The sequence below is a fragment of the Martes martes genome (genome assembly GCF_963455335.1).
Source record: "Martes martes genome assembly, chromosome: 4".
NCBI lineage: Eukaryota > Metazoa > Chordata > Mammalia > Carnivora > Mustelidae > Martes > Martes martes.
This window is the reverse complement of record NC_137891.1, coordinates 99,009,594-99,035,037: the sequence shown is the minus strand read 5'-3', so window position 1 is coordinate 99,035,037 and position 25,444 is coordinate 99,009,594. Positions and strand designations below refer to the sequence as shown.

The window sequence follows — 25,444 nt, the reverse complement described above, 5'->3', positions numbered from 1 at the left end:
CCTGGCTTGTGTTCTTCTGTTCTGGCCTTTGGAGTCAGGGCCGCATGTGTCTGGGGACATGGCGTTCCCTTTTCCAGTGTCTGTTGTACCAGCTCAGTGGACCAGGATGTGTGTGAGGTGCCAAGAAAGGGAACATGTAGGATTATAAGGATTCTTACTTATTTCTGTCTATTTCATATATTTCTGTGCCTGAGCATGGGGTCTCTACAGAACCAGGGAGGCCCTTCTGTGCCTAGGCCCCTCCTTAATGCAGTATTCCTGGAGTGTGTCCTGGAAGCTCGCAGAAGTACTATGTGTGGCCATCTGGGGGCTCTTTGGGCTTGGGCAGTCCACTGATAGTGTGGGATCCTGGCCAACTGCACACTGTCACCCTTCCCTGGGTGTTCTCCCTGCCTTGGAAACCCTTCCTCTGTGCCACCCTTACCATTGTGAAAGGTGAAAGGAAATAGAATCACTAATGTTGAGGGGTTTTCCGAAGCAGCCAGGAGGCTATTAAGGAGATGGACATCCTCATTAATGAAACTGCGAACTTTGAACCGGGCCACACTGCAAATATTCCAAGGACTCTGCCCAAATGCCTGCAACTTTCTTTGGAAATTCCTATAGATAACATTTCAGGGGGGGTCCCCTGTTGCTTTTGACTGGGTAATCCTTATCTATAAGCCTTGAATTTATATTGTTTCTTCCCATGTACAAAACCTTTTTTTTCTACAAAGAGTTTTGGGGTTTTTTTTGTTTTTGTTTGTTTTTTAAAGATTTTATTTATTTATTTGACAGAGGGAGATCACAAGTAGGCAGAGAGGCAGGCAGAGAGAGAGGGGGAAGCAGGCTCCCTGCTGAGCAGAGAGCCCGATGTGGGGCTCAATGGGGGGCTCGATCCCAGGACCCTGGGATCATGACCTGAGCGGAAAGCAGAGGCTCTAACCCACTGAGCCACCCAGGCGCCCCTGTTTTTGTTTTTGTTTTGTTTTGTTTTTGCGTTGGGGGTGCAAAGGAAAGCAGAACTTTATTTTTTAACATTTATTTTTTATTATTTTAAAAATTTTATTTATTTATTTGATAGACAGAGATCACAAGTAGGCAGAGAGGCAGGCAGAGAGAGAGGAGGAAGCAGGCTCCCCACTGAGCAGAGAGCCGGATGCAGGGCTCGATCCCAGGACCCTGAGATCATGATCTGAGCTGAAGGCAGAGGCTTAACCCACTGAGCTACCCAGGCACCCTGAAAGCAGAACGTTTTATCATGATTTTTGCTTCAGCAACTTTGGAACAAATTAAAAGTCCTAAACTCTGGAGCCAGGAAAAAAAAAAAAAGAGATCTTGCTCAGTAATGGCCTTAGCAAACCAATTATATTCGGTTAAGATTAGTTTTCTGCCACCCACACAAGTCACAGTTCTTCGTAAATAACACATACAAATGTCTTTTTAAAAAGATTTATTTATTTATTTTAGAGAGAGAGGGAGTGTGGCGGGGGGCAAGTGGGGATGAGGCAGAGGGGAAGGGAGAGGGGACGCTGACTCCCTACTGAGCATGTGCAGCCGTGACCACATGGGGCTCAATCTCACCACTAATGAGATTATGACCTGAGCTGAAACCAAGAGCTGACTGAGACACCCAGGCTCCCCCATACAAATGTCTTTTAACATCTTTGACTTTTGTTCCCTAGGGGAACACAATTTGGGTTGATACCCACATCTGCGCTCCCTGAATTAAACTCTGAGACACCAAATACATGTTTTTGTCTTACTTCAGCTCTACCTCTTGGTTAACATACATATCTCAATAGAACAAAAAGGGATGAGAATAAAAAGGAAAGAAGTAATAACATTAGGAGCGACATTAAGTTAAAAGATAAGCAGAGAGAACGAAACTATTAGATCGAATAAAATAGATCCAGATCTAGAACCGGAGTTGGCTGGTTCTTTTCTGTGAAGGGCTAGATCGGGCATGTTTTTGGTTTTGTGGGCCCTGCAATCTTGGTCACAGTTACCCGTGGCACTGTAAACTGCAATGCAAGTTTGCAAGGCAAACCGTCAGTTTGCAAGTTCCTCGGCAACTTGCCAGGTGTGATTTGAGACCGTTCTGTGTACAGGAGGGCAGGCAGGGACAGAGGTAGGTCATTCCAGTTTGATAGGTGGCCTGTTTACTAAGCATGGGAATTTGTCATGTGATGAGGAGATCTCCATACCCATCTGCCGATTCTTAAAAAAGTTGATAGAGAGGACTTAACTGGGTCCAGTCATGGGTGCCATCCAGATGGTCTCAGCATCACATCAGTATCTGAAGGCTGCGTCCTCAGGGCAGCTTTGCGGAACAGGGAAGGCAATGGAATGCACCTGTCAGGGATGGGGAATGAAGACTTTCTGATTGCCAGGGTCCAGCCCATGGGTCAACCAGTGGTCACACTGGTTGGAGTCCATCTGGATGGACTCCCCACCCCCCCCAGTCTAGGGTGAAGGCAGCCACGGATAATACATAAATGAATTGGGTGGGTCTGTAATCCAACACAAATTCAAACACAGGTGGCCAGAGTTCCCTGACTCCTGACCCAGAAGCTCAAATTAAAAGGGCATAGCTAGGGGCACCTGGGTGGTTCAGTGGGTTAAAGCCTCTGCTTTTGGCTCAGGTCATGACCTCAGGGTCCTGGGATTGAGCCCTACATTGGGCTCTGCTCAGCAGGAAGCCTGCTTCCCTCTCTCTTTCTCTGCCTGCCTCTCTCTGTCCACTTGTGATCTCTGTCTGTCAAATAAATAAACGAAACCTTTAAAAAAAGAAAATAAAAGGGAATAGGTATACGAAAGCTTAAATGTTACCATTTGGAATTAAAAAAGGTGATTATCTGAGCACCTGGCTGGCTCAGTCGGTAGAGAATGTGACTCTTGATCTCAGGGTTATGAGTCTGAGCCCCACGTTGTGGGTAGAGTTTACTTAAAAAGAAAGAAAGAAAGAAGAGAAAAAGAAAGGAAGGGAGGGAGGGAGGAAGGAAAAGGTGATTATTGAAGAAAAGAACAAAATAACTCAATCCTTTAAAAAGAGGAAGATATGATAACAAAGATAGTTGTAAATGAAAGCAATTTTCTAAACATGGTCAAAATCGTAAAAGGTAAAATAGTACATTTTAAAGTCCAGGGGTAGGAGTAGTAGAATGTGTCTACTTCAAACTGAGGCCACCAAGAAAGATTATTTTACCGTGGCTAGGATCTAGCAGAGGCCCCAAGATTTGGGATTCTTTGGCATCTGATGACGGGGCTCACACACCATCTAGTATGTGCCTTCCTCTTCTAGAATGGGAGAACAAGACGGGCTCTGAGCACATGGCTGGCTGCCCAGTGTCTCGGCAGGGATCCATAATCACTTGCTGTTAATTACAAGTTCCCCGCCTAGTATTTCTCCATTGTCATGGTGTTAGCAGAGAAAGTTGAAGTCGGTAGAGACCCCAAGACAGCAGCTTCCAGAACGTGGAAGTTTATTCTCATTTCACGTCTCACGGGGAATGGTCCAGGCTGTTGGCGCTCCATGAGATTATTCAGGGACCCAGGCTCCTTCCATTTTGTGGCTTCTGCCATCCCTGAGGGGACATCCTCTCCTTGGTTGAAGCTGTATCATGAACATAGGAAGGAAAACAGAGAAAAGCCAAAAAAGTGACTTCCCATGATGCAAGTGGGCAGATTGCCTGCTTTACACTCACGAGGTTCAGTTGCGTGGCTATGCCTAGTCACGAGGGTAGACCCTAGTTTGGACAGAAGAATGGATGTTAGCGGCCGACTATAGTCACTCCCACACTCAGAAAAGCAAGGATAAAGGTTACATTCAAATCCACGAGAAACCTTGGGTTTCAGCCAGTGGTTTCAAACAGGCAAGATAGGGTCTAAGGTATGAAACACAAGATCTTTATTTTCAATAAACCTAAGGGGAGTGCCCTATCCCTTAGGGATCCTTGCTGTTGAAACAGGAAAATGACTTATCAGAGGTATCAGATTGCTCACTGAATCCCTGAGAGGGCCAGTGAGTTGGCCTTGGAAGCTGGGTAGCCAGGAGATGTGCCTAACCACGTGAGAGATTGTTCTAGAGAAAGCCTCACAGCCATTGCTGGGTACAGACACTGGAGCTCTGAGCCCTGACAGGCAGCACCAGATGCCAATGTCTTACCACTGCTGCCTCCCAAACCCTGACCCCTCCACTCCTGTCCTTGCCAGAAAAATAAATTCTCAGGACCTGCTTCTTTAGAACTGAAATCCTGCACCACTGTGCACAATTAACAGGACCTGGGGCCCAGGCCTGTGCCTCAGCCACAAGGAGGGGCTGGAAAAGCAATTGGATTAATTAGGATTAAGTTCTGCTGTATAGAACTAGATAATAACCATGGCTTAAATGGTTTATTTCTCATGCAAAGAAAGGTCTGGAGGCAGCCAGGTAAATACTGGTCATGTTGGCTTTATTGTAGCCTTAATGGCCTAGCTTAGCTTTATGCTGCCCTCATTCTCAGCATGTGTTGTCCTTTCTTTTTGTCACCTCATGGCCTCTGGTGGCTGCTAGAGCCCCCCACCACATCTGCATTCCAAACAACAGGGGGAAGAAAGAGGAATGGGGGTTGCTTTTTTCCTCTTGAGGAAACTTTCTGGAAGTAAAGTATAACACTTCCATTTATACCTCACTGGCCAGAATTTAATCAGGTTGGAAATGATATCTTTTACCTGAGAAGCAATGTGCTGGCAGAAATGGGGGGTCGTGACAGCAGAAGTTGGGGACACAGATCTCAAGAGTCAACTGGCAGTCTTCTACCATGGAGAGATGGGATTTAAACCTGAGAAATTCCCCACCTGTAGGCAGGACTGTAGGAAGGATGTTTCCTACAGATGCAGAAGACAGGTTGCTGGGTGGCTCAGTCAGTTAAGCGTCTGCCTTCAGCTCAGGTCATGATCCCAGGGTCGTGGGATGGAGCCCTGTGAGGCCTGCATCGGACTCCCAGCTCAGTGGGAAGCCTGCTTCTTCCTCTGCCATACCGCCCCTCCTCATTCTCTCTCTGTCAAGTAAATAAATAAAAATCTTTAAAAACATAAACGCTTTCTTTCTTTTCCATATGTGCATTTCCAAACAATAGCCACTACCATAAAATCCTCTTGCAACCATCCCTTATACAAACAAAAACATTCACCCTCTTTTACCCAAAACAGGAAAACTCAAAGTGTCATCAACCACTGCATCGGGTTCCAAGTTGGAGATCTTTGAGAAACGTTCAGGTTGATATTTTGAAAATGACCGTCTAAAGTGTAATGTCAATGACCCCCAATTTGCCCTATAGAAAATAGTAAGGGAATGGGAGGTAGAAAAAGGAAAATTAGGTGAGTGCAATAATATAGTAGAAAACAGCCTGCACTCAGATTTGCAGATAAACTGTTATGCATTTATTTGTATCTATTTATATCTTGCATTAATTTAATACTTAACAGTTGCCCTTCTTTGTTGAACTCCAAAGGGATGGTGCATAATAAGGCTTTTTATACTTGGATATCAACAACCTAAAGGCACTCCCTGGATTGGCCTTTTTTTTTTTTTAAGATTTTATTTATTGGTCAGAGAGAGAGAGAGAGAGCACAAGGGGGAGTGGCAGGCAGTCCCAATTCTATGCGGGACTCCATCCCAGGACCCTGGGATCATGACCTGAGCTGAAGGCAGACACTTAACTGACTGAGCCACCCAGGTGTCCCTGGATTGAGCTGTTTTTTTTTTGTCTCCATCCCTCTGATCATCACACTTTCAGGTTCACTGTCATCCCACTTTGTTAGCCCACCTTTTCCTAACTCACGTGACATGATGAATGAAACCTTTGCTGAAGACAGACACGCAGAGACCAGCCAGCTGCTACATCGTGACTTAAGACCTGGGAGGCAGAGAATAAGAGGGGCCGATCCTTATGGATTCCAGGACAACTCTTCCTGGAATGCTAAATGCCATATTCCTAGCTAGCCAGATCTGGCTTTTCCCAACAGATTCTACCTTGTGAGGCAGCCCCAGCAAATTCCCGATAAATCTCAGTTCCATCCTAAAGACCCAGGGCCCACACATCCTGTGTTTCCCACATTCTTCTTGTTCTCTTTCCATTTGAAACATAATTTTGAAAGGAGGCAGATAGGGCCTCGGTCACGGTTTAAAAAATATTAATGCAGTTTGGAAGCATTACACCATACAAGAAAAAGTACAGACCTATTTGAATTGTGCTTGAGACCTCTAACACAAGACGAACATTATCCTGTTTGCTTTAATCCAATCCCTGCGCACCACTGAAAACACTCCCTACTAACGACCTGCGGCTGGCCCTCTGTCTCCATGTGGGGCATCACAGCAGCCCTTATTTACCTGAAATTCAAATATACACACATCCATTTAATCTTTTCTTCTGGATTACATCCCACATGAGTCAACTGTAATTATCTCCAAGGAAAATGCCAAAAGAACACTGAGAGCCCATCCCTGTTGGCTTTCAGAATTGTTCCATTCGAGGGACGCTTGGCTGGCTGTTAGTTGAGTGTCTGCCTTCCGCACAGGTCATGAGCCCAGGGTTCTGGGATCCAGCCTGGGCATTAAACCCTGCTCAGCAGGAAGCCTGCTTCTCCCTCTCCCTGTTGCTCATGCTCTCTCTCAAACAAGTAAAAATCTTAAAAAAAAAAAAAAGTTGCATTCCAATTTGTCCTAAGCAAGGAATACGCCAGATTCCAGAATCATTGAAACCCACTCTCCATGCTTGGAACTCTTTTGTTGATCCTTGGGACCTCCCTGAACCTGGTCTTTTGTCCTGACTTTAAACACTTCTACCTGGACCATCTCTACCTGTTTTAAAACCAGAACATTCCATTTTTCCAGAATGGAGGAGAATGTGAAAGTTTTTTTGAGAGCAGTAAGCGCTTATTTGAAGCAAACTCCTTTTCTCCTTCCAATTCTCATTAGAACAGAGTGGAGTCAATGCATTGTGAGTGTCTGCTTTGTGTTGGGCTCTATACAAGCACCAAATATAAAAATTTGCTAAAGACACATGTTCCTGCTCCCAGGCAACTTAGAGTTTAGCAGCAGAGACAGACTTTTAAAGATTTTAGTTATTTATTTGACAGAGAGATCACAAGTAGGCAGAGATGCAGGCAGAGAGAGAGGGAAGCAGGCTCCCCGCTGTGCAGAGAGCCCAATGCAGGGCTCCATCCCAGGGTCCTGAGATCATGACCTGAGCTGAAGGCAAAGGCTTAACCCACTGAGCCACCCAGGTGCCTTAGACACAGGCTTTTAAACAAGCAGTTAGAGTTCAGTGTGGTAAGTTGATAGAAGAAAACATTGAATCCTAAAGGAAGAGAGATTTAAAATAACTGCATTTAATTTTGTCTGGGGGAGGACAGATGTCAGTCCTCAACCAAATCTCAGTGTTTTGTTTTTTTTTAAGTTTATTTATGTATTTATTTATTTATTTCAGAGAGAGAGAAAGCACCAGAAGGGGAACGGGCAGAGGGAGAAGCAGACTCCAGACTACCTGCTGAGTAGGTAGCCCAACTCGGGACTTGGTCCCAGGACCCCAGGATCATGACCTGAGCTGAAGGCAGATACTCAACCAACTGAGCCATCCAGGCACCTCATCACTGGTTTAATATACATTCATTTCTGACTCATACTTCATGTCAGATGTGGTCAACAGGGACCCTGCTCCTTGTTGTCTGTCATACAGGTGGAAACTTCAGCCTGATACCTGCTCACAGAGGCAGCACAGTGATAGGGAGTGGATAGGGCAACTCATGCTCTCGCTCTTAAAGCTTCTGCCTGGAAAATGTATGTAATTTCTCCTCGTATTTAATTAACCAAAGCAAGTCATAGGGCTTCACTTAAGAGCGAGAGGGTAGTGAAGCTTTCCCCAAAGGAAAACGATCACAAATCTTTGGTGATCATCACTAACCATTTTGGTGGGGAATGTCAGTTGTGGCCTCCAGAGGCAGCGACTTCTAAGCTTACCTTAGAAGATGAATGGGCATTAGGCAGGCAGGGCTGGAGCAAAAGCATTCCAGGCAGAGGGAACAGCAGGTACAAAAGCATGGAGATAAAAGAGAACATGGTACTTTCAGATTATTTATATTTACAAATGTATATACCATTGGCCTGTTCTGAGTGCTCTAGAAATATTGGCTTCATTCTCCTCATAACCCAGTGAGGGAGGGTTCACTTATGGGAGAAGGCACTGAGGCACAGGAGGCCAGAAATTACTGGGGCAGAGCCAGGATCTCTACCCAAGCAGCCTCCAGACTGCGGAGGCTTGCTTCTCCCTAGGGAATTCAGCAAGGCTCGTAGCCAGTGCTCCAGGGCAGGGACAGGCACAAGTCTAGAGACGCAGCTGGAAAGGAAACAGAGGTCAGATTATGAAGGATAACTAAAGCAGGGGAGGGCCATGAGCACCTTTGCGCATTAGAGAAATCACCAGCTAATGGTCCATTCCTTCTCTCTTCCCTACCATCCATCTCCAGCTAAATCCCTTTAGCTGGTGTGGCTCAATGACCCACCTAGTCCTGCAGATGAAGGATAAGGAGTGTGTAATTTCTGTGCCAAATACAGACGTTCTTGCAGGCCCTCGAGCTGGCTGTCGAGGCAGATCCGTCCATCCACATCAGTGTCCCCTAGGCCACTCATCCCATCAATGAGATAGCTCTATGACTCATTTCTCTTGAGTCCCATAAGCTATTTCTTTCTGAACTGGGAGTGCCTTAATCCAGCTGCTCAGCCTTCAACAATGAACACAGGTGAATTTCCCTAATACTTTGGGAGACCTGCTCTACCACATTTAAAGCGCTGATTAAAGGTTTTTGTTTTCATTTAAAAGCTCTTATGGATGTACCTTGTACAACCCCATTGTTGGTAGACTAATTTCTCAATGTTTGTGTGTTGTGTGCCTCTGGGATGACAGGGCATGAGCTTCCCTTCCTTGCTTGGAGGCCACCACTGTGACAGTAGTCTCTTCCCCGCCTGTGTTAGAGTCAGTGTTGGGGGTGGGTTGGGGCCAGAGGGAACTGCAGCTCCTGTAGGGTGGATCTGTTCCTCTCAGTGTCCTTCCCAGCTTCCTGGGCCAGTAAGGTCACTGGTTTTGTATAACCGCTTAGTGGATTTTCACTGACAAACATAATGACTAGAAAAAGTTGGAACATGTGATTTACCCATTATCCACCTGGAATTCATGTGAAATCCATTTCCCTGGCAGATTTATGCTTTTTAAACCTCTCCCTTCTAACTGCCTTGTCACTGTTTTCTGCCACCCATCTTTCCCAGGAGTTTTCTCTCAGAGGACCACGCGGCCAATTTCCTGTTTCCTTGCCTTCTTCCCCGTGGGGAACAGACAGTCCCCCATAATCCCACCCCCTGGCCCTCATGTTCTTGTGAGAAATTCTCTCCCCCTGGGCATGGGTGGGACCAGTGATTGGCTTCTAACAGAGGAACCCAAAGGTGATGGGATGTTGCTTCCATGATTACATTACACAGGGCTGTAGCAGCCCATCTTCCCAGGAGACTTTCCCTTTTACCAGCTTTAATGAAGCAAGAAGTCCCCTTTCCAAGGAACCCAGGGTGGCCCCCAGCTGACAGCCAGCAAGAACCTAACACCCTCTCTCTGTCCAACAGGTCATAAGGAACTAAATTCTATCAGCAATCTCGTGTCTCAGAAGCAGGTCCTTCTCGATCTGAGATCTTGATCTTGAGCCTCGAGTTGAGGTCGTAGCCCCGGCTGACACACAGATCGTGGCTTTCAGATGAACCCCTGAAGCAGAGTACCCTGTAGAGATGTGCCCAGACTCCTAACCCACAGAAACCGTTAGATAGTGTGTGTGGTTTTCAGTGCGAAATCGGTGGTAATATTGTTACACAGCAATAAATCACTCATTCCCTTTCTGACTTCTGGTCACATCCTCTATCTAGTGACAGACACATTCTCAAATCCTCTGGCCTTCCCTAAACCCACAAGGCCTTCCCTTCCCTGAGGACACACTTCATCCACTCAGATTATGGAAATTCATGTCAATAGTTCCTGGGTCACTGAGAAACTCCAGCTTCATACCTCTCCTGGCCAATGGTTCCCCGTATCCAAGATACGGCCCTAGGTATCTAACTACTGTCACCAGTGCTGACAACAGGTGGCAGTTGAACCACCTACTTAATACCTTGTGTCTAATACCTCCTGAGGCTGCCCTCCTTACATCACCTGACCATTCAGACCCTCTGTCCCTGAGAGGAAACAGAGAGAGAGAGATCTCTTCCAAGAGAGATCTTTGCCTCCTGGTCCACTGAGGACAGCAATCTGGCCCTCAGGTCACTGTTTAAGTGGAAACCACTTAAAGACTTTGCATATGGAGTGTGATGCCAAGTAAGTCTCCAGAGGAGTTCACTTCCCCTTAGTTTCTCTTACACAGTAATATCTGAACACACTCCCCTTGTTAAAAGAGAAAATAGATGTCCAGGTGGCCAACAGACACATGAAGAGGGGCTTGACATCACTCATCATCAGGGAAATGCCTCACACCTGTCAGAATGGCTAGACTAAAAAAGACAAGAAATAAAAAGTGTTGGCGAGGATGAGGAGAAAAGGGGACCTTTGTGCACCCATGGTGGGAATGCAAACTGGTGCCGCCACTGGAAAACAGTATGGAGTTTCCCCAAAAAGTTAAAAATAGAAATGTTGTATGATCCAACAATTCCACTACTGGGTATTTACCAGAAGAAAACAAAAACACCAATTCAAAAAGATACATGCACGCTATGTTTCTAGCAGCATTATTTACAATATAATGTGGAAGCAACCCAAGTGTCCATCAATAGATGAATGGATAAGGAAGATGCGATATATGTATACAATGGAATATTACCCATATAAAAGAATGGGATTTGCCATTTGTGATGACATGGATGGGCCTAGAGGGTATTATGCCAAGTGAAATACATCAGAGAAAGATTTTAGAGATACATGGACTCAAAAACCATGTAATGTAAATGTAAAAATGAAACAACCCTTAAGCAGACTTAAATACAGAGAGCAAACTGGTGGTTGCCAGAGGAAGGTGGGTGGAGGATGGGTGAAATGGATAAATGGAATGAAGATGTACAAACTTCCCATTATAAAATAAATAAGGCATGGAGATTAAAAGCACAGCATAGGGAATATAGCTATACATTGTATTGTGACAGATGGGGGCTACACTTACTGTGGTGGGCACTGAGTAATGTACGGAGTTGCTGAATCGCTATATTGTCCACCTGAAACTAATAGAACATTCTATGTTAACTGTACATCAATAAAAGTAGATGTATATATATCACAGTATAACAAGCAAAACATGGAATTCACCCTTTTGAAATGTACATTTCAGTACAGATGGTCCCCAGTGCATAATGGTTCTAACAAAGAAAAAAAAAAGAGAAATCCTTAGCCCTATCTCTAAGATCCCCTTTAACTTCCATCCTGAAGCCTGGGGCTCTCTCCCATTGGCCTAAAGTAAGCATTTTTCAGTGTGTCCTTCCAGCGTTTCTTTCTTTTCTTTTTTAAAGATTTATTTATTTTAGAGAGAGAGAGCACAAGCTGGCAGGGCGGAGGGAGAGAAAATCTTAAGAAGTGTCCATGCTAAGTGTAGGGCCCAATGTAGGGCTCAATCTCATGACCCCAAGATCACAACTTGAGCTGAAACCAAGAGTTGGATGCTTAACCGACTGTGTCACCCACATGCCCCCTTCCAAGTCTTTTTCTACGCATTTACAAACATAAATGTATCTGTAGAAAATGCTTACCTTATGGTTTCCTTCTTTAAAATGCAAAAGGTTTTGCACCGTACATGCTTATCTGCAATCTAATTTTTAAAATTCAACAATGTGCCTTGGGGGCTTTCCACGTCAGTTTACACAGTTCAATCTCATTCTTTAGTTGCCTTATGGTATTCCATGATACTGATGGGCATGGACAGGATTTTCACCTGTTCCCACAAACCATACCACAGTCTTAGCATACGGCTTAGGTACATGGGGAGGTTTTCACCAGAATGGAAATTGTTGGGTTATGGGACGTGATTTGATTTTTAGAAGATGTTGGCAAACTGTCCTCCAGTGTAACTAACTGATTTACAGGCTCACAGGCAGGAAATGCCAACACTTTCCAAACATCTTAGTTTTTGTTCATTTGATAGATGGAAAATGGTCTCTCACTGTTGTAATCGGCAGTTCTTGGATTATAAACATCTGTTTAATACTTTTTTTTGGCTAGCACATTTCTTTTTCTGTAAATCATTTGTTCATAGATTTCTGTCCATTTAAAAAAAGTCTTATTGATTTATAGGAGTTCTTTATATAGTCTTTATACTGGTACTTTGTTTTTGTCTTTGTTTTGTCCTTTTTTGTCTCATTTGTCATCTTGTCATTTAATTATACTTCTTTGTCCCTTGTCATAGAAAATTCTTAAATACTGTTCAATTTGCAAATCTTTCCCTTTATGGCTTTTTGTTTTTATGTCCTATTTAGAGAAACCTACCTTAAGATCACAAATATTCTTACATTTTCTTGAACACTTCTACAGCTCTGTTTAATGTTGGGACTGAATTGAAGACGAGTTAGTTTTAGTGAATGGTTTGAGGTTAGGGGTCTGTTTTTTGTTTAAATTTCTTTTCAGTGTTCCAGAATTCATTGTTTATGCACTACACCCAGTACTCCATGCAATACGTGCCCTCCATAATACCCACCACCTGGCTCAGTTGGTTTCTCAGAGTCCACAGTCTCCCATGGTCCATCTCCCCCTCCAAGTCTCCCCAACTCCCTTCCCCTCTCCATCTCCCCATGTCCTCCATGTTATTCCTTATGCTTCACAAATAAATGAAACCATATGATAATTGACTCTCTCTGCTTGACTTATTTCACTCAGCATAATCTCTTCCAGTCCCGTCCCTGTTGATACAAAAGTTGGGTATTCATCCTTTCGAATGGAGGCATAATACTCCATAGTGTATATGGACCACATCTTCCTTATCCATTCGTCCGTTGAAGGGCATCTTGGTTCTTTCCACAGTTTCACGACTATGGCCATTGCTGCTATGAACATTGGGGTACAGATGGCCTTTCTTTTCACTACATCTGTATCTTTGGGGTAAATACCCAGTAGTGCAATTGCAGGGTCATAGGAAAGCTCTATTTTTAATTTCTTAAGGTATCTCCAGTTTTCTAAAGTGCCTGCACCAACTTGCATTTAAGGTAGGGTCTATTATTATTTTTATTATTGTTAAAGATTTTATTCATTCATTTAAGTGAGAGAGAGAAAGCACGCAAGTGCACCCCAATGTGAGGCTCAGTCCCATGACCCTGAGATCATGACCTGAGTTGAAACCAAGAGTGGGAACTTAACCGACTGAGCCACCCAGAAGCCCCACTATCATTTTTAATTGGTAAGTAATTGCCCCAATCTTACTTATTGGTTAGCTCACCAGTTTGAAATTCCATCTTTATCACACTACATTCCCACGTATAAGGGTCTGTTTCTGAACTTCAGTTCTGCAAAATCCACAGTCCCATACAGTTTCACTTGTTATCTACGCCACATCTTTACAGGGCTCTAGTCCCATGTAATGGACCTGTTCTCTATAGTTGCACAATCTCACGTTTGTTTCTAGGGCTCGCTCTCAGGACTTGGGCAAGCACCTCTAGCTTGGAACACAGTTGTGGTGTAGGGGGATTGCCAGTGTTGCAGGGATTGGATTCACATCTTGGAAATTGTCCACATATCCTTACTCTCTTCTGGCCTTTACTCCCAAAAGAAATTCCAGCTAGACACCAGTAGCCTAAATGCTATTTATTGAAAAGAGCAGAGAAGCGAGGGTACACGCTCCCTAGGGACAGGATGGAATAAAACAAGCAATGCAAATCCATCTCCGGCTCAGCATATACTCTTGTTGCCCCACTGGGCCATCTTGTTATTGATAGGCATCTTCAGGAAGCGGTCAGACTGCATGTAGTTAGCTATCTTCTCCAAAGCCTGAAGGGAAAGCACACCAAACCTGATAAAGACGCTAACCCAGTCCAACAGACCTATCCCAAATCAGGGACATTCCCATACTGCCTGTCTCTATAGCATCCATCCCACCCCCAGCCACAATTTCATGCAGATAGTGCCGTTAGGGTATAGAAGCCAGGCCCTTCCCAAGACATGAAGGTTTAGAGGTGTCCAACCATGGATTCCTTTACGCAAATGCTGGTGCTGAGAAAGAATATACCATAATGGGGTCCCCTGGGGACCAGGGGAGTCTGGGAGTGTTTCTGCAAGGGAAAGGTGCAGGGAGCATCACCTCAAAACGGCACATGAAAGCCTTCAGATTTGGAAATTCATCCAGGCACTTGGGCTCAAACATACGGTTCTGATCTAAGACATCATAGGTGAGGAAATCCACAAAGGTGAGCTAGGGGAGCAATAAGATGGTCAGGTTTGCAGAGTTCAGTAATATTGGGAGATAGAAAGGCATCTTCCCCTTTTCCTGTCTTCCTACCTTTTCTCCTGCAAACCATGAGAATTTCCCCAGGAACAAGGAGAACTGTTTCAGTTGTCCAGGTAGCTGTTCCAAGTACTGAGGCTTCATTTTTTCCTGGGAGAGAGGGAAAGAGAGAGAAAGAGAGAATAGTTGTCACCACCTTCAGAGTGAGTCAGGGCATGGGCCAGTGAGGGACACTTAGTGGCTCCCTCCTCCGTGTGCCTCCCTCTTACTGCCTTCAATAGGGGTTGCAGAACAGAAAGAACAGGGGGCCAACACCAGAGTTATAGGACAAATGGACCCCTCACCCCCTGCATTTCTGACGGGCTGGGTTGGTGGGACAGCAGAAGTAGCAGAATGGAGCAGAATGAACGCCGGGGTTTTTAAATTTTTTTTTTTTTTTTTACAGATCACAAGTAGGCAGAGAGACAGGGAGAGGAGGAAGCAGGCTTTTCGCTGAGCGGAGAGCCCAACGCGGGGCTCGATCCCAGGACCCTGGGATCATGACCCAAGCCGAAGGCAGAAGCCTTAACCCACCGAGCCCCCAGGCGCCCCAACACCGGGGTTTTTAAACACTCTTTTTCCTTAATGCCTGCCTGCTAAGGAGACTTACAAGGTCAGGGCTGTAGCACAGCCGAATCAGCTGCATGCGGAAATCCATTACTTGGTTCTCCACGATGTCCACTCGAATCTTTTCTTCTTCAGTCTCGCCACCTACAGGCCAGCGGATGAGAAATCACCCTTGGAATCATCCACCTCCTGGAGAATTGACAGCCTGGTCTCCCGTGCTGGCCCTACCCCACTCACACATATTGTGCTTGCGAGCGATGTAGCGCATGATAGCATTACTCTGAGTGATCTTGTTCTTACCATCCATGAGGTACGGCAGCTGGAAGGAAAAGAACAGGTCAGATGAGCAACCGACCTCTCTCTGACCTCCCTGCCTCTCTCTCCTGGGGAATTTGAGACTTGCAGGTAAGTAGTAGAGAGAAAATGCTGTGTTAGGACAAAGAAGAAAATAAGTAGAAAGTAGCAGTTGGGTCCCTACCTGGTTCTATTTTTTTTTTTTTTTTTTAAGAAAGGAGGGCTGCTTTTTTTTTTTTTTTTTAAGATTTTATTTATTTATTTGACAGAGGGAGGGAGAGAGATCACAAGTAGGCAGAGAGGCAGGCAGAGAGAGAGGGGGAAGCAGGCTCCCTGCTGAGCAGAGAGCACGATGTGGGGCTCAATCCCAGGACCCTGAGACCATGACCTGAGGCAAAGGCAGAGGCTTAACCCACTGAGCCACCCAGGTGCCCCCCCACCTGGTTCTAGACCAGGGCTCTTAATCTCTTTCTCTGTGTGTATGTGTGTGTGTGTGTGTGCAGCCACAGACCTTTTGTCAGAATAAGATTTTTAAATACATAAAGCAAATTATGTAGGATTTCACAATTTGAAAAACATTAAAGAAACAGAATTGTCATGTGTGTCTATTTATGTGTTAAATAACAAGGAGGTGTAATAACTATCATAATTTCAAAGTCTGATGCACGTAACTACTATTTATGTACAAGATCTGCCACACATGTAATGTAATGTGAAAATACCCAATTTCTACTAGTGACAAGGTCACAGCCATAGCTAATAACCGATGTCACTTATTACCTATATTCACCAGAGAAGGAATTGTTAACTTTTCAATCGTGGTTATTGGAAATGAAAATAACTTTTTTCTCAAGCTCAGGCACCCTTGACTTCTAACTATTTTATCCAGGTTAAGAGCCCACATCCTAGATCCCCCTAGACCAGAGAGGAAAGAAGCAAGGATATACTTCAAGTATATCTTCTTCCCTTCTGCCCCCTCTTCTCCCAAGGCCACCTACGTTAGGAAAGTCCAGGTCGAGCTTGAATTTCACATCCAGCCACTGGCTTCTATCATAGTCCGGAGCTGTAAGAGAATGAAGCCCAACCTTCTTAATATCCTGCCTGAGGAGAGTAGAAAGATCTAAAGAAATAACCTCATCTCAAAATCTCACATTCCCAGGCTCCCAAAGTTAACCATTTACTCTCCGGGCCTATTTAGTAAACCGGGTTGTACCGTGGCAGAGGGAGGATCCCCAGCTCGATAAAGGATGCATCCACCTCTCCCCACGCGGGACACAGCAGGTGGCTCCCGGGTAATTGGGGCAGACGTCCCACCCAACTTAGGCGTGATGCCACCCTCTGGGCATAAGACCACAGGGACAGTTCGAGGGTGGGGGGCTTAGCGCTGGACACCGGGTCAAGGACACCGGACGCATTACCTTCCCCGCACGTGTACTGTTTCTCCTCATAGCATGTTTCGGTGAACTCTAGGAGCATGCGGATGGCATGCGCCAGCTGGGGAATCAAAACGCGCCATCAGCGCCTGCGCGGCGGCCACAGGCCCCCAACCCCCGCCCGCCAACGTCCCCTGGCCGGGGCTGCGGAGACCAGGCATCCTGCCCAGGCGGTCGTTAAGCGCCCCCACCCCCCCCGCCCGAGATCGACCTCAGCGTCTTGCTGTCCTCAGCCCTCTCCGGGGCCAGGCGATCCCAGAAGCCAAGCGGGGTCGGTCTCCGCGGTCGGGGAGCTCGGCTAGGGCGGGCTGCGCCGTGGCGAGGGTCGGCGGGCTCCGGAGAATCGCCCCTCCTCTCGGAGCCGCTGACCCTGAGCCCCCGGTCGCCTCCGCGACCGTCTCCCTGACCGAGCGGCTCGGTCGTCGGGACGGCACTCACCCCTCGAATATCCCAGTAACCCAGAACCATGGTCGACTTGGACAACGACATGATAATGGTTCTTCAGTGCCTTCGAGGTCTGGGGGTACGCGGCAAACGGGCAGGACTTTATACCCGACGTAAGTGGGCGGGGCCAACGCGAGAGCTCTGACTCCGCCCCCACCCAGTGTCCTCCCCTCTCTCCGCGAGTCCACAGGAATAGCGGCGGGGCAACCTGTGTAGTCTTCCGGGCTGGAGGTAGGGCCGTGGCGGAGCCGCTGGGTTTGGGGCTTTGCGCTCCCTGGTGGTGGAGCTGCGCTCAGGTGGTTAATAGCGCCCGTCAGGGCAGGAGCACCAGCAACCCAGGCAGTGAGGGCCCTGGTGAATCCCTGGAGGGTGAGATTCCTGTCCTAAATATTTCTCCAGAGGGATGGGGAGGGTGTTGGGGGGAGATGGGGAGATGGACAAGCACCGAAAGGTGATAAAGGAAATTTTCAGTTTTCAATGTTTGTGGGCCCTGCTCCTGGGCTCCCAGCGAAGCACTACTGTTACCATGGTTACAGTGACTCCACCAAACTTGAAAGCATGGGCTCTATTTCTGCCCCCAGCACGCATTGTACATCTGTTAGCAAAAAACCAAAAAGAAACATTTCAAACTAAAGACAAGAGTAAACATCTCCCTAGGTTCTGTTCTCATAGCTCTGAAGCCTTCACCCTTTCACATACTAAAAGCATAAGATAAAATTTGTGATTTTTCTGAAATGTCCTTCATCATGGCGATTTGTAACTCTTGATGTAACGGAAAACCATATATACCCTGTAGTAAACATTCATTCTCAGCAGCACTCTCTTCTTTGTGAAGATTGTGTATCCTGGGTAGTTGTCTTTACTTGGGTTCTAATAAAATTCTTTTCCTTTTTTTCTTTTTCTCCCAGTTCTAAAAGGTTTGTTCATTATGTGTTGGCAGTTCTGCTATGTTGGCATAGTAGGCAGGATATCAGAGCATCTTACCTGAGAACACCTTGGGGTCGGCTGGAAATCTGTGCTGGTACCAGCACCAGCCCCCTGTGCCCCTCTGACTTCTCAATGTCTCACAGCTGTATCTGGTAAGATCTCCTGATATCTGGACCTCCTGAGTTGAAGCTCCTGACTTTTTTTCCCAGCTGTTAAAGGTTACTGGTTGGTAATGTTCTCTAGGTGGGAATAACCTAGAGGGAGGATTTGATAGGTTGGTTGTTTCACTTTGGCATTATGCTGATGTTATTAATATGAAGCTTGAAGCTTGAATACAGTTTCTGGCTAGAAATAGGAGAGACTAAATCACTCAGCTCTGAAGAGAGGGGCCATTTGCTTCTTCCAGCCAAACAGTGCTTTCAGGTGACTGAAAGCCTAGAAGTGTCGGAGAATATTCCTCAAGACCTGTCACAGCCCCATAGGAATTCCCATCTGCTGAGTTAAGGGCTCCTCTGGGGTCTTATACATAAGGACTGATCATCCAGTGCTCTGAGTCCCCTCAGGGGTCTTAGATCTTGCTGGGGAAAACTGAGACATCGAAGAGTATATCACAGCTGTTTGGAAAGTGACACGAATGAACAGCACCCTGTCAATCTGCCACACTTACTATTCTTTGACCTTATTCAGGCCTTATTCTAAAACTAAAACCGAAACTAAAAGAAATGGGGAACCTTGCTTCAAAGGATGGAACAACCCCCAGAAAACCAAAAGCCACCCACAGTAATTCTGGTTGGCTCTATGTATAGCACAAATGAGCCTATAGTTGCAAGTATTTACATAAATGGGAAAATTTAAGGATAATCTGAGTCTCACATGGGCTAAATAGGGTTCTTTTGACATGTCTGAATTAGTTTCTTATGCACACAGTTAGAGAAAGCCAGCTATAAGACTAAGTCACCAGACACTGGGAAGACATCTGGTTCAGTCAGTGAAACCCCCGGCTTTCGGGAAGGGACCAACGATCACAGAGGTGCTCTGGCTTCATTTGGTTTATCTGTTGCTGGAGCTTTTGGTATCTTTGTACACAACCAGCCATGTTCTAATTGGAAATGGGAAATAACTAATTAATGGATCCATAAATTGTAAGGCCGTCTTATAATTAGATTGTTTTTATCTTTTTAAAGATTTTATGTATTTATTTGACAAAAAGAGACAGTGAGAGAGGGAACACAAGCAGGGGAAGCAGGAGAGGGGGAAGCAGGCTTCCCACTGAGCAGGGAGCCCAATCCGGGGCTTGATCCCCGGACACTGGGATCATGACCTGAGCCCAAGGCAGATGCCTAACGACTGAGCCACCCAGGTGTCCCAGATTGGTTTTAATAAAAGGGAGATATTTGGAGGGGCGCCTGGGTGGCTCAGTGGGTTAAAGCCTCTGCCTTCAGCTAGGGTCATGATCCCAGAGTCCTAGGATCGAGCCCCACGTCAGGCTCTCTGAGAGCCTGCTTCCTCCTCTCTCTCCCTGCCTGCCTCCTCTCTCCCTGCCTGTCTCTCTGACTGCTTGTGATCTCTGTCAAATAAATAAATAAAATCTTTTTTTTTTAAAGGGGGTGGATATTTGGAAATTGGGTCTTTAATGTCCTCTCCACAAATATTTTTTTATTATTTTTTAAGATTTTTATTTATTTATTTTGAGAGAGAGAGAGAGACAGAGTGAGAGAGAGCATGAGAGGGGAGGTCAGAGGGAGAAGCAGACTCCCCATGGAGCTGGAAGCCCGATGTGGGACTTGATCCCAGGACTCTGGGACCATGACCTGAGCCAAAGGCAGTTGCTTAACCAACTGAGTCACCCAGTTGCCCCTCCTCTCCACAAATATTAATGAAACATAGACTAAAGGTGTTTGCATCCTGTTTGTGTACAGGTGTTCCTGTGCGTTACAAGCATAAGATGTTTGCGCTACTTCTAGATGGTATTGCTCAAATTACCTTGTGGAAGAGCTCTATTTAATTGGTTTAAAGGCAAGCACTTGTAAAAATTGGGCAGTCTAAAACTTGAAAGATAAAAGCTCACCCAAATGTTTTTCAAGTTCACATGCTCTGGGATAAAATTCTCCAAATTCTGACTTTTATGTTATTCCATACTAAAGACACATCCCAGGAAGGGACCTAACTGATGATCCAAAGAGATAAATATGAACAACATTTAGGACACCTGACCCCTTTCCCAATAGTCAGAATAATGAGGGAGAGGAAGACAGGCAGACACTACAAATTCTAAACCTACCCCTTGCACTCCGAGCACAAGCACCAGAATTGGTGCCCAGCCCACTCCTTGTCCCCGACCTCTACCATGGGGCTGAAATGCAACCAGACAGCAGAAGGAGATTTTTTTTTGTTTTAATGTTATCTGAAAACTTTAAATCTGCCTCTGGCCTTGCCAGCCACACCTCTGTCGCCTTTGTCTCTGCCTCCTCCTGTTCCAGTACTCTACCCAGACGCTCCCAGGGCCAGCTCCTGTGCTGCCTTCCTAACTCTAGTGCCATGAACTCTGGCTCCTCCTACCCTACCAAGGAGCAAAAGGCATCCCAAGCTATTGGGCTACCTCCTCGGGAGGCTCAAACTAAAACACCTCCCAATTCAACATGAAGGAGCCCAAGAACTCCCCTGGACTTAAGCCACTCACTTCAGAGTTCTCCACAGGAGCCCCAAATAAAATTGGTCACTGGGAAAGAGACTGATGGACTTTCCAGTGGATACAGATGCAACAAAATGCTGTATTAAAGCTAAAGCAAGGTTGTCAGTTTGATTTAAATAAACGTGCCTTTAGAGTTATCAATATCAAATATAATACAGAGAACCAACTTTTGTTCTACCTGAATATATTAAGTTTACATTATCCCTGTTGTAGTTTATCAGCAGGAAAGGACTTAAAATAATGATTGACTTTGTTTATCTCATGAAGTTTTCATGGGTAATTGTTAAAAATGAGTAGGTGAAATAAATGAAAGGGTTTGTGGATAAACTTTTAAAGAGCTTCCCCCCCCCCAAAAAAAATCACTGGTCATCTAAAACTTTGAAGTTGTGCTAAGTAAAATGATAATTTAGGTTAAATTCATTGGCTATCCAAGTCTTTTCCAGGTAAGATGAAATATTAAAAGACTACTAAATGTAAGTTTGTCTGCTTTTGGCTTCTTATTGCAGAAAAACGAAAAATAATTGAGTAAGTTGTAAACATGCTTTGTGCCTTATTGAAAGGTTATACTATGAAAAGAAGTTTCTAGAAGTTATAAAATATATTCATAAATTTGCCAACCTGAAGAATTCTGGTGTCATAACTCACAATTTGTTACTAGTTTTGACTGGAGTCTAAGGTTTCTCAGAATTAAAATTCTGACAAATATGATTGAGACTGCTGGAAGACAATTTAAAAAAGCGACTCTGTATGTACAAAAATAAGTATGTAAGAATGACATAAGAAATGAAAAGACATTTTTGTTGATGGAAAAGAAAATAATTTTGTCCTGAAATGAAGCTGGTTAGGTAGAGAGGGAAAATTTAGGACAAAATTTAAGTTAAAAAGAAACTTGTAGGGGCGCCTGGGTGGCTCAGTGGGTTAAAGCCTCTGCTTTCGGCTCAGGTCATGACCCCAGCGTCCTGGGATCAAGCCCTACATCGGGCTCTCTGCTCGGCGGGGAGCCTGCTTCCCTTCCTCTCTCTCTCTCTGCCTCTCTGCCTACTTGTGATCTCTGTCAAATAAATAAAATCTTAAAAAAAAAAAAAAGAAACTTGTAGAAGGTTTGTGAAGGTGAATCCTTGAAAAAAATTTTATGTGTGGTCAGGACTGACTAAGGTTGAAATAAACGAGTTTTAAAAGTACACTGATATAAAATGAAAATTTGGCTTTTCTCTCTGTTAAAAAAAAGACTCAGTTTTTTTGATTATTGGTCTGCTCTTGTTAAGTAATTATAAACAAGTTATTTTTTTCTTCCCTATTTTCCCAGAAAAACAAGGTTTCCATATTTGTTTTTATCAGGTCTTCAATTACTTTAAAAAACTAAATCTTTCATAAACATTAGAGGAGCTGGGTGGCTTGGTTGCTTAAACATCTGACTTTGGCTCAGGTCATGATCTCAGGTCTTGGGATAGCGCCCCTCATTGGGCTCTGTACTCAGCGGGGAGCCTACTTCTCTCTCTCCCTCTGCCCCTCTCTGCCCCCCATTTCATGCTCTCTCTCTCTCAAATAAATAAAAATCTTAAAAAGTATTAAAGGAGTTAAGTTTTGCTAACAATTATACAACCTCCCATAAAATCTCTCATGGCCACCTGGTTAAGCAGTAATTAAATATTAAATTTTATAATAATCTATGATCTTACATAGATACATCCTGTAAAACATTCTGTGGCTTTTTTTTTTTTTTTAAGATTTTATTTATTTATTTGACAGCAGAGATCACAAGTAGGCAGAGAGGCAGGCAGAGAGAGAGAAGGGAAGCAGGCTCTCTGCTTCGTAGAGAGCCCAATTCGGGACTCGATCCCAGGACTCTGGGATCATGACCTGAACTGAAGGCAGAGGCTTTAACCCACTGAGCCACCCAGGTGTTCCCATTCTATGTTTTTTTTAAACAAACTTCCCAGAAATTCAAATCCTAAATGAAATATTTTTGACTAATTAGGCTAGCTAATTTGGTATGTTAATTTACTTGGAAAGCACTGTCAAACAACGATAATCCTTAGGTTGTATTTTATGCATAAACGCTATAACTGTTCTAGAAGATAGATGAAATTCCTAAAGTTTTAGTATGTCCTGTTATTAGATTATCACTCATCACTTGATATTCTGATTTTTTAAAAAGATTTTATTTATTTATTTGACAGAGATCACAAGTAGGCAGAGAGGCAGGCAGAGAGAGAGGGGGAAGCAGGTTCCCCGCTGAGCCCAATGTGGGGCTCGATCCCGGGATCATGACCTGAGCTGAAGGAAGAGGCTTTTAACCCACTGAGCCACCCAGGCTCCCCAATATTCTGATATTTTTAAAAAAGATTTTATTTATTTATTTGACAGAGAGAGAGAGAGATCACAAGCAGGCAGATAGAAAGGGGAAAGCAGGCTTCCCGCTGAGCAGAGAGCCTGATGCGGGGCTCGATCCCAGGACCCTGAGACCGTGACCTGAGCCGAAGGCAGAGGCTTAACCCTCTGAGCCACCCAGGCGCCCCCCAATATTCTGATTTTTGAAATGTTATACATCAGAAATAATTGGATTTCCTTGCCACCTATATTATAATGAGCTCTCATATCAGATTTTTAACCATGTCCATTTTTGAGTTCTTTATTATTTCTAGTTATTTTTCTGATGCTCTTGCAAAATGAGTTTCCTCTTCAAGGAGACTCATAAAAGGAACTTTTGACAAATATAGTTATTTGATATCTTTAAGATCATAAAACTAAGCTAAATAAAAATTTGCAGAACTAACAGAAAAAGCTGCATTCAAACAAGAATTAATAACATGGAGCTAAATGGATAGAGAAAGATGATTATAGTTTTTTATGACTGACTTAAAAGATTGTTGGCTCTCTAATGTTTGCTCTTTCAGATTAAGGAAACTTTCTCTTAAAATATCGATGATTTACAGAAATATGATAAAAATATTCCTTTATGGGGCGCCTGGGTGACTCAGTGGGTTAAAGCCTCTGCCTTCAGCTCAGGTCATGATCCTGTGGTCCTGGGATCGAGTCCCAAATCGGGCTCTCTACGAAGCAGAAAGCCTGTTTCCCTTCTCTCTCTCTGCCTGCCTCTCTGCCTACTTGTGATCTCTGTCTGTCAAATAAATAAATAAAATATTTTCAAAAAAATTCCTTTATGAACAAATTAAGATATTTAACTTTTCTCCCTACATGAACCCTCTGAAATTCAGAAACCCTAAGTGAGTATTCTTTCTTTCATGGCAATTACAGTTATTTGCATAAGTTCAATAAAAATCTCTTCTCCTTATAAGAGAACACCATTGAAAACACTGGTTATATTTTCAAGGTTTTGACTGGAATGTTGTATTTGAGAGAGACATGTACAGACTCAGATATGACCAGACAGTTTAAGGAATTAAGGTTGACTCTATGAAGCCGATAGAGACCTTTGGAAATGTTGGCCTGATGCCCTTGCTTATGGAGTGCTCAACAGCCTTTCCAGGTAAGTAAAGAATGTTGCTTCCTGGAAGGTGCAAGAACCTCAGGATATTTTGGGAGCCTTGAGAAGAGGAATTCGCCCAAATCTACAGATATCACAGGCAAGTCTGATGGTAAATATTTGGCTTGGCTTCTGGTTTCAAGAGGCTACTAAAAATTTAATCTGGAGATTCCTTATGAAAAGTTCCAGAGGTGTCTGATTGGCTCAGTCAGTAAAGCAAGCACCTTTCAGGCCTGACGTTGTGAGTATAACCCCACACTGGGCATGGAGCCCACTTAAAAAAAAAAAAAAAGTTCCAGCAATACAAATTTGAAAGACTATGGTCAGTCACGGCTCTTGCTGAGTAAATAACTGGCCAAGTTTGTTAAAACTGGACCTGCTTTACAAACAAATTAGTCTTGAATTTGGCTATCTTTAAAATGAGGGTGATTATGGGGCACCTGGGTGGCTCGGTGGGTTAAGCATCTGCCTTCAGCTCAGGTCATGATCCCAGGGTCCTGGGATCCAGCCCTGCATTGGGCTCCCTGCTTAGCTAGGAGTCTGCTTCTCCCTTTGCATAACTCCCCTCCTGTGTTCTCTCTCTCTCTCTCTCTCAAATAAATAAATAAAATCTTTTTTTTTTAAATGAGGGTGATTATAGAGAGAAAATGTTTCAATAACACATCTTTGTAGACATTAGATTTTAATACTATTTATTATAAACTAGACTAGATCCTGAATCCTTCTGTTTTCCTCAAGTATCTGGCCCTGGCTCTCCAACCTAAGGTTTCTAGTCGTCTTCCCTTCTCTTAACTAAAACTGCCCATTTTTCCTAAAACTCTAAAGACTGATGCTGGACAACTTGAGGTTAGCTTCAGAGGAATTGCTACAAAACCAATATATAGACAATCTTTGTACCTGTTGCTCTATGGGACATTCAAAAAGATCACAGGATATATTCAAATTAAAACCGGAAAAACCCATCTGATTGCCACTGCCTGTTCCCACTCTGCCTGAGGACATTTCAAGCCTGACATCCAAAAATCGGGCAGCATTCAAGACTCAGTCACTGGGTTTGCCATTTGCTCCAACCATTAACCTGTGTTTTACTTTTGT

The 25,444-nt window shown here is 44.4% G+C and overlaps 1 protein-coding gene across 1 annotated transcript; it reads right to left on the bottom strand.

The window, feature by feature from the left end:
* Nucleotides 1-13,814: 13,814 nt before the first annotated feature.
* Nucleotides 13,815-17,409, bottom strand: LOC308341208 (glutathione S-transferase Mu 3). Its single transcript, XM_080800968.1, has 8 exons — nucleotides 17,238-17,409; nucleotides 16,785-16,860; nucleotides 16,365-16,429; nucleotides 15,310-15,391; nucleotides 15,116-15,216; nucleotides 14,521-14,616; nucleotides 14,323-14,433; nucleotides 13,815-14,012 (listed from the first exon to the last, which is right to left on the bottom strand). Exons 1-8 carry the CDS (start codon nucleotides 17,286-17,288, stop codon nucleotides 13,914-13,916), a joined length of 681 nt encoding a protein of 226 aa, XP_080657094.1. The 5' UTR covers nucleotides 17,289-17,409; the 3' UTR covers nucleotides 13,815-13,913.
* Nucleotides 17,410-25,444: the final 8,035 nt, after the last annotated feature.

Coding starts and splice junctions, on each gene's coding strand:
- LOC308341208 (XM_080800968.1), bottom strand. CDS start 17,288: ATGTCGTTGTCCAAGTCGACCATGGTTCTGGGTTACTGGGATATTCGA. Junction 14,617..15,115: donor TGTGCTACAGCCCTGACCTT/GTAAGTCTCCTT, acceptor CCTCTCTCCCAG/GAAAAAATGAAGCCTCAGTA. Junction 14,434..14,520: donor CATGGTTTGCAGGAGAAAAG/GTAGGAAGACAG, acceptor TTGCTCCCCTAG/CTCACCTTTGTGGATTTCCT.